The following is a 9,650-nucleotide window of genomic DNA, read 5'->3' on the forward strand; positions in this document are numbered from 1 at the left end:
TTAGAGCAACAATGACCTGCAGCCCTATAAAGTTGCAGAACTACAGCTCCTATCTTCCTATCAACCATGGTGGCTGAAGTCCAACATCTGGAAGGCCGCATACTCCGTACACCTTAGAGACAAGTGTTAATAAACAAAAGACCAGGGTAAACCAGATAGAAGGCTTTTGCTCTCAATCTCCCTACCCAGTTTCAATGAAAGGAAGATGTAATCAATCAAACATAGAATCCAGCAGATTTTTCCTCTCTCATTCATCAATCATTCTCCAAAAGCTTTCTAAGAAAACTTGAAATGATGACTGGCAGCTAGTACCTCAACAATAATACATAAAGGGGGGGATAATAGTACATAAGCATTCTGGAACAGAAATTACTACCTCCTCGCTATCCAGTTTGAAAAAAGTCCAAACATCGCTTAACTGAAGTACTTAATTTAATGATCAACGTTACAGCATGATCAACACCAAAGTGGATCACAAGGAATAGTTCACTGAAACAGTGATGTTCAGTTGTCAGGTATCCAGAGAGGAGGGTCTGAAAAGGAAGAAACAACAAGTTATAAAACGAATCAGTTCTTAATCTCAAGGCCACTTATGCAAAGGTTTTTGTCTAAAATGAGCAACAGGATGCTTTCACCTATATATTTATGCCCCATGAAAACCAGTATTGTGTAATAGATATAGGAGTTTACAGACCAAGTTGGACAAACCAATGTGAACAGAGACAAATACGTAATACACATATGCAGATAAACACCTCACTGCAGGCATAGTAATACCACTAGGGGGCTTTGAATAAAACAGGTTTTGAAAAGTGGGTAGGAAGGCAAAAGCAGCAATACAGCATAGGTATTCCAGAAAAAGAGCTCAAATATTAAAAAAAATCAAGGGGGCTAGGCCAAGATTATTAACGAAAAGATACTAGGGGCAGGGAAAGATAGCAGGCCCCCTCATGGGGACTGAAAAGACAATATATAAATGTTTCTAAAAATAAATAGGTTCAGATGAGTAAGTCTTTAGAAGAGATGCAATCAAACACAAAAGCTAAAATGTAGAACATTGCAGGGCTATCAATTGATAATGTACATAAGATGGGTCTGGTGGATACAGAGCTAAGACAAAATGTTACACAGTTTAAAATAGTTTTACAGGACAACTTCTTGTTGGTTTTCTCACTTTCTAGGGCCAGGACATTTGCCATTGTCCTCATCCAACTTCCTTTTCTCACTTAAGAATTGCTTTCCATGTATACAGCATGAAATATATTATGATATGTATCAGCAGGACATTACATACACAGCTGCAGGATCATACTATTATAAGCCATCACCCACCATAAGCCCCAGGGATATAGCAGACCTCACAGCAAAACATCCATCATACCTAAGTAATATTCTCCTGCCAAGGTTAGACAACGGAAAGTTTTCAGATACCTACTCATGATCATTTGAGTGGTGCACTTTCAAACACCCCAGTTTTTCTCATGGCCTCAAACTCCTTCATGGCATCATAGTTTTTATAGAACTCAGCATATGCTCTTTTCCTTGGTTCAGCCACACCAAACTAAAGAGAAAGAGATAAGACTGCAAGTTATTACTGGAAAAGTTGCATCCTCTCACTAAGACAGTCTTAATAAAAGAACTATCTCACAAACTGACTTCTTAATGCACCACAGTCTGACCTTGTATCCAGCTGCACATGACATCGAAAAAAGGAAAGCCACGACAATATGTTTTCTCAGACGACTGGCCAGGAGGCCTCTCATCTGGGGTTTGGGCAACAAAGCAGCAGACATGGTGATGTTTTCTCCTAAAAAAGCAAATCAAAGAAAATTAAGCAAGGCCTTGCTGTCACAAAAGCATCTCTGTGACCAAAAGTGAAAAGCATCAGCAACAAAGATGCGGTTATTTGAATCTCTAAACCCTATGCAGCTGATGGAGCTAAGCTTTTGACCAAACTGATGGAACAAACTGTGCTTCCTATCTCTCCCACAGAGGCAGTCTGATGGAGTGCCTTCCCACGTAAGTGACAGTTGAGAGAGGCAGCCTAACAGGGCTGGCCAATCACAGCAGAGCTGATGGGAGTGCTCTGCTTCCCATCTCTCCCACTATTAGAATGGCTGCTTCCAAATGAGGGTTGAGGGAGGAGGCCTTAAGGAGCTGGCTATATACAAGCTATCCCAGTGTATGGTTCATAGGACAAAAAGTTGCCATGTCTGCCCTGTTTAACCATCATTTTGCATCTGGTTCCACCCCCAAAGACACTACATGCACCTTGGTTTTTGAACAGCTTAGTTCTTGAATGTTTTGGCTCCCAAACGCTGCAAATCCGGAAGTGACTGATCCGGTTTGTGAACTATTTTTGGAAGCTGAACGTCTGATGGAGCTTCAGTAGCTTCCAATTGGCTGTAGGAGCTTCCTGGAGTCAATCAGAAGCCACACTTTGGTTTCCAAACATTTTGGAAGTCGAACAGACTTCCGGAACGGATTCCGTTTTACTTCCAAGGTATGACTGTATTTTATGCTAAAGGTACCTTCAGTATCCTAATTCTGGACACATTTTCTTACAATATTGTACATGCTATGTGTCATATGGAAACATAACACCTGAGAGCAGCGGTCGTAATTAACCACTCGCCAGCTGTTGTGACACAGGAGCACGACCTAGTGACCAAGTTTAGATTTCCAGTCACATAGTTTGTGACTGGCTGTGCGGGAGAACCACAGCATCAGTTTTCCCTTTCTGCCTGATCCCCAGGAAGCCTTTTGATGTGCTAAAAAATGTGGTTTGCAAACAGATAAGCAATTGGGGGGGGGAGCAGCAGGAGAGATCCAGCTGTTTTGCCTCTGGTCACAGAAAAACAGATAAATTGGTGCAGATTCTATAAATTAGAATCTTTTAGAAACAGAAGTGGAGTTGATTTGTATGAACTTTTAAGTGCAAGCGATGCCAGTAAATCCTAGTTATCAATATGGAACGGTATCTCTTTTTTCCCTTTTAAATGCAAACATTTCCCACAGACTTCCTCTCATCCACACTCAATTAAGTTCATACACTGTAACTGCAATGGTAATTTGGAATGGGGGCAAACCTACAAAGAAACGAATGGTCTTGAAATAGTGGAGTATCACCCTACTTTTAAAAGCAGGCATCCCCAAACTTCAGCCCTCCAGATGTTTTGGACTACAATTCCCATCTTTCCCAACCACTGGTCCTGTTAGCTAGGGATCATGGGAGTTGTAGGCCAAAACATCTGGAGGGCCGCAGTTTGGGGGTGCCTGTTTTAAAGATTTGCATGAGTGCTCCTATACCATTTACAGGGAAGTGCTTTCCTTTACAGAAATAAAAACATTAGAACTTTGAAAATAATCATAATACATGAGCATGAATAGAGACAATGTCCCTCACTGGTAGCTCCATCTATCACAGAAACTGTGGCTTTGCAAACTGAAAGACAGAGGTTCAACCCAGTGAGAGCCAGTGTACTGTAGTAGATTGTCTGTAGGACACTATGTGTTACTGTCCTATACATGTCTAAACTTACCGTAAGTCTCACTGTTAATCTCTGTATGACTTGTTTTGCTATGGCTGGTTATAACCCTCCAAATACCACAAATTACACCCCCCCCCAAAAAAAAACCCAAAATAATTTCTCTATGAAAAAATAAATAGAAAGTGCTATTGTATTGGGGGGAAAGGCGACTAGCCTTTGTTTTTGTACCTGTAACCCAGGTTCCACAAGCAGTTTCTAACACTGCCTAGGAGTGGTGCGCCAACACAAGGAGGAGGTACATAGAAAATGCAGTCACACCTCAAAGCTGCCCACTCTGAATAATGTAAAGCTTATGTCTTGGATGCCAACAAATATCTCTTTCCTCTCCTACTTTTGGGCAGCGTTTCTCAACCGCTGTTCCGCGGCACACTAGTGTGCTGCGAGACGCTGGCTGGTGTGCCGCGACGTGCGGCGACGAGAAGGGCGATTTGCATTGTCACGTGCCTGGCGGCCGCCAATTTACAACAGTGACCCACCGGAAAGGAAGCCGGCCGGGTCACGACGCGGAGCGAGCACAGCTCTCAATAGCCACCACCACGGGAGGGTGGTTTTAGACAAACTTAAAGCTGGCTGGATGAGCTCAACCTGAAACTTGCTGAGCAAAGGATTGTGCTGGCAGAGAAATCAGCGGCTTGTGAAGCCTTATTACAGGAGATTGCAACCAACACAGCAATTGGCAAGTGTTTCTTACAGTCATAATTATATAGTAAATATAGGGCGGCAGAGTTAAATTTTTTAACTTTTTTAATGGTGGTGTGCCTCATGATTTTTTTCATGGAACAAGTGTGCCTTGGCCCAAAAAAGGTTGAGAAACACTGCTTTTGGGGCTCATGCAAGTTTCTTTCGCCAGTCTGACTTTTCTACTTGATTCACTGATAGTTCACAATGGATCAATATTCCACTGATGATAGCGTTCCTCTGAATAGGTGAAAGGAAGGTTTGCAACCATTTCATAGCATCACAGCAGCTTAGCCAATGACAGACTTCAGGTGAGTTTGGCTTCAGCCAATCAGATACAAAACTATCTGGTGGGCTATATACGTAGATATGGAACCTGATGAGCTCTACATTTAAGTAAGCAAACAAAACCTCTTCCAACACTTCCAATTCACATGTTTACTTATTTTTATACACATATCTTTGCCCAATAAATAAGATTCTCAATGGTTGAAAGAACCTAGACATGCCCCATTGGTCTTTGGGAACTGAGCACCAACCCAGCCTCCAACAAGAGCCCATGTAAAACACAATCAGGTTTTTGCCAAGTTCTTTCAGCTACTACAGATCAGCTTACCTCAATGAAGCTAGCTACGTTTAAAGACTCCTCCATGCCAGAGATGTCAAGCTGTATCATCTGCAGGTCTTTGCATTTGATAACAATGGTGCCAATAAAACATTTTTCAATGGAAAAACCATTGAAAACCTTTACCCTATGCCCTGCCAGGCTTATGGTGGCAGGGTGGGAGAATGGTCCATTTTCGGTTTTAACTTTTTTTCCTTTTACGCTTAAGATTCCACTCCCATTAAAAACAGTGGTAGGGAAAGCAGAGGGAGAGATTTAGTCACGCTCAAAAGCATCTCTAAGTTTCTCACTGGGTTGGGTGTCTGTCAGGGAACCAGGATGGCTTAGGATCCTGCAGATTGAAGCCACTTGCTAGAATGCCCCATTTTTTAGCTCTTCTGATGTCACACCTCTGACAATAGTTGGGCCAGGACTTTGGAAGAGCCAAAGGTGGCTGGGAGGCAAACTCCAACTTCTGACATCAGAGGAATAGATCTGATGTATCTGACGCCCTCACACATAACTGCATCCTAACTATCACATGATCATATAATTACATTACACAATTGTGCCCTAGAAGAGTTGGTCATGGAACTGACCATTCCTTGACTTCATCTTAAGTGGCACCCAGGAACTTGTGCAAGATTTAAGTGTTGTCTAACCAATTGGGAGCAGTGGCCATAGTATCATTAAACTAGTATCATGAAGCCCGTTAAATTAACGGGTGCTAGAACATATGGAGCAACTTTGGGGACATGCGCCGAGCTGACCTAGTGGCTCTCGCTTAACAATGCTCGCCCGCCGCCCGTTGTTTAAAACACACGGGCGAAACCAGGATTTATTGGGGGGGGCAGGCTTTAGGTTTGGAGCAGGCAGAACCGAGTTACCTGCAATGCAATTGGTCAGATGAGTATTATTATCATTTATTTGCTTGATTTTGGGGGGTGGAAGCTGCCCCACCACCGCTTAAACAAACGAAACAAAACACCCCCACGGCGTCCTTCCCCCTCTCAGCAAGGAAATGAAAAGCTGCCACGTTGCTGCTAATTATGAGCCATTTCCCTTCGATAATGCTCAGCTTGCTTGCCGTCGCAGGGTTTGCCGTTCCCCTCTGCCAAACACCCCCCATCAGGTGGGCCGTCTGGAGCGCTCTTACCAGGGAGTAGACCCCACAGAACACAGGGACTTACTCCTGAGTAAATGCGTGCAGGCTTAAGCCGGGCTCAGTCTCCTCCCTCTCACCCCCCCTTATTTTTGCTCCTCCGGCTCCCTCTCAGCGCAGCGCCCCGAGCAGCCGGGAAAGCACAGCACAAAGCTCCCCTTCAAGGACTTCTGGGGCTGTTCACTTTTTCTCCCGGGCTCTCTGTGCCTCTGCGTTCCAAGTCCGTCAGGTGGGCCGTCTGGAGCGCTCTTACCGGGGAGTAGACCCCACAGAACACAGGGACTTACTCCTGAGTAAACGCGCACAGGCTTAAGCTGGGCTCAGTCTCCTCCCCCTCACCACCCCCACTTATTTTCGCTCCTCCAGCTCCCCCTCAGCCCAACCAACCGGCCAGAGCAGACCGTCCCATCCTGCTCCACCACCACCGCCAATGAACAACACACGACTCTCAAGCTCTGACGGACTGATTGGCTGAACTGAGGGAGGGAGGGAGCCGAATGCCTCGTGTCTCTGCGCTCCAAGTCCCAACGGCTGCCCATGGGGCACATGCGCAGTAGCGCAAACCCAGGGACACAGGGACTGGACGCAGAGACACTTGGACTTTATTATATAGGATTAAATATACATGGATATGGCCAAGAAAATCCAACATGGCCACATTAGACTTCAGCAGAGGAAACTTCCAAAAAATGAGACATGTGGTAAAAAGGAAGTTGAAAGGCAGAATCAAGGTCAAACCACTTCAACATGCTTGAAAGTTACAATTACTTAAATATGATTGTAGCAGAAGGGTGGCTAGAGAGGTAGTTAGTACCCTGGATGACAATTGAGCCAAGGTATGCTAAAGGAGGATGAGATTGCAGAGAAGTGGAAAGTCTTCACAGCAGAAGATATAGGGCAGATCCCTGTTCCTCAAGTAACTTTTGCAGGAAGGAAGTATGAGGAACTGAGGCATAGAGTAGTGATGAGGGGTGAAGTTCTAGGCCTAATAATAATAGAAAAACTGACTAATAACCAGGCCTGGATAGCATCAACCTGAGAGCTCTCAAAGGTGAGCAGCAGTTGCAGCCTTGGTGGCTTTTTAGTTTAGAGAAATTGAGCACGAGAGGTGGTATGACTGATGAAAACAGTGGATAGAGAAAGGTTTCTCTCACAACACAAAAAATTCACGGATATTCAATGAGGCTGAATGGAGGATTCAGGGCAGATAAAGGGAAGTTCTTCACACAGCACAAAGTAAAATTGTGGAATTAGCTCCCACAGGAGGTAGTGATGGCCATCAACTTGGATGGATTTAAATGAGGATTAGGGAAGTTCATAGAGGTAAGGGCTCTCAGGAAACTGCAGGAGAGTGCTTCCCATAGGCATCATGTTGGTCACACTGAGAATGGGATACTGAAATAGGCCAGTGGCCTGATCCAGCAGGCTCTTAAGTACAATTTTAACCTGCTCTTCAGACAGTCAGAATGTTTATTCGGCTTTACGCCCATCATAAAACACCTGCTCTTCCTGTTTCATTCAATGTGGTGTACATGGTCCCATTCCCTTTTATTCTCAATATTCACCCTAGGAAATGTTAAAGGGACCCCTGACCATTAGGTCCAGTCGTGACTGACTCTGGGGTTGCGATGCTCATCTCGCGTTATTGGCCAAGGGAGCCGGTGTACAGCTTCCAGGTCATGTGGCCAGCATGACTAAGCCGCTTCTGGCGAACCAGAGCAGCACACGGAAACGCTGTTTACCTTCCCACTGTAGCGGTACCTATTTATCTACTTGCACTTTGGCATGCGTTTGAACTGCTACTGGTAGGTTGGCAGGAGCTGGGACTGGGCAACGAGAGCTCACCCCATCGCAGGGATTCTAACCACCGACCTTCTGATCGGCAAGCCCTAGGCTCTGTGGTTTAACCCACAGCGCCACCCGTGTCCCTAGAAAATGTTAGGCTAACTTTAAAAGACTGGCCCCAGAGATCACCCATTAAACTTTGTGGCTCAGGGTGGAACTAAAGCAGGGGTCGGCAACATGCGGCCCATGGGCCAGGTGTGTTTTACTGGCCCACGAGCTGCCCCTGAACTAGCGCAGCACGGCACGGGCTTGCCGAGCGGCGCCGAAAATCGCAGCTGCACACCCGCAGATACTGGAAACCACGTCTGTGCATGCCCAGATGTCGAAAATCTCTTCTGCGCAGGCGCGATTTTCAGCGTCTGGGCAAGCGTAGATGCGGCCCAGTCCGGCCCACAGATGATCTCCATGGGAGTGATCCAGCCCATGGCCGGTAAACCCTGCCGACCCCTGAACTAAAGTCAAGTCTCCCAATGCTATCTACCACATCGTATGGACAATTTATATATACACTCAGTTTTACACAAGCCTAAAAAAACGGAGGGCCCCAACAAACTACCAGTTAGGTACTCAAAGTTTAGTTTCATGCTTTTGAGAACCAGCACAGCTCAACACAATTCTTTTCCATTCACAATTTTGTTAAAGGGATTTGTGACCACAAGTACCCATGTTCCAGCAGAAGATGACTAAGAATTTACTCCTACAGCTTTTAGCATTTTCCTAGGCTATAGAATTGTAAGTGTGTGATACATACATACATACACATACACACACACACACACACACACATATATATATATATATATATATACACACACACACACACACACACACACACACACACACACACACATAGAACCCATGAAGGCCTGCAGCCTCCTCTGCGTTTTTAAAAAGGTAACATTGTCTCTCCATGCACACACGCCGCACAAATGTAAGGAGAGTGGAACGAAAGTTACAAGGAGCCGTTTTCTCGCCTTGGGCCCCCTTGGACTGTTCACGCGAGAAATTATTAAAAGTCCCCGAAGGCCTTAAGAGGCTCCGCCGCGCCTGGGCGTCTGGTAGCCAAGCAGCTCGACTTCCGTGCACGTGAGGAGCAGTTTACTCCACTAATTTCGAGCAGTTTACTCCACCACTGACGCGACTCCAGCACGTCCTTTCCAAGGAAGGGGGAGGGCAGCGAACCACTCCTGTCAGGGGGCAGCTTCCTTGCCCGGTGGCGGGCGAGCGGGGTGAGCGTAGGTGCCCTCACAAGCACCTCCCGCTAGCGCCATTGCGACGGGACGGGCCACTCCCAGGGCAACAAGGCCGAGGAGAGAGGAGACGGGCCTGGCCGCAGGGTAGCCAAGGACCAAGGCCCAGGCCTCCCCCTCCGGCGCTTCTTCGTCCTTTCCCCTCCTCAGAGTCCTCCACCCCGCTCAACCTCCTAACGTCCCAACGGTCACACCAGAAACGCGCAGGAGGAGGAGGGGGAGGGCTGAGGGAACAGGCACGGGCGGGCCCACCAACCAACCACCCACCCCTTGCAAAGCACTCACGTCTCACAGAAAACGCTGGAACCGCAACGTCCTCCTCGCACACGCAACTATCCTGCGCTGTCCTTCCTCGTTCACCTTCCGAACCACAGCTCCCGCCTGCGCACGCGCGTTGCGACCGACGGCTACGGGAAGGAGCTCGGGTCAAATTTAATAGGGCGCGGACGTCTCCTCCTGCGGTCTGATTCCGTGTTTATATTTTGACTTCCTTCAGTAATGTTTTGTTCTGGGTTGTTTTATTTGATGTTTTAATGTGTTGTAAACCAAGTTGAGATTTT

General features: G+C 46.3%; 1 protein-coding gene across 2 annotated transcripts; it reads right to left on the reverse strand.

Moving 5' to 3' along the window:
* Positions 1 to 414: 414 nt before the first annotated feature.
* Positions 415 to 9,444, reverse strand: COX6C (cytochrome c oxidase subunit 6C). Of its 2 annotated transcripts, none has more exons than XM_088675739.1 (4): positions 9,376 to 9,444; positions 1,680 to 1,804; positions 1,436 to 1,561; positions 415 to 533 (listed from the first exon to the last, which is right to left on the reverse strand). In XM_088675739.1, the coding sequence occupies exons 2-3, from the start codon at positions 1,791 to 1,793 to the stop codon at positions 1,442 to 1,444; spliced, it is 234 nt and encodes a 77-aa protein (XP_088531865.1). In that variant the 5' UTR covers positions 1,794 to 1,804; positions 9,376 to 9,444; the 3' UTR covers positions 415 to 533; positions 1,436 to 1,441. The 2 variants fall into 2 exon arrangements, with proteins under 2 accessions (XP_088531865.1, XP_034982019.1); XM_035126128.3 differs by having other exon boundaries at positions 1,680 to 1,807.
* Positions 9,445 to 9,650: the final 206 nt, after the last annotated feature.

The sequence above is a fragment of the Zootoca vivipara genome, chromosome 8, assembly GCF_965207765.1.
Source record: "Zootoca vivipara chromosome 8, rZooViv2.hap1.1, whole genome shotgun sequence".
Lineage (NCBI taxonomy): Eukaryota > Metazoa > Chordata > Lepidosauria > Squamata > Lacertidae > Zootoca > Zootoca vivipara.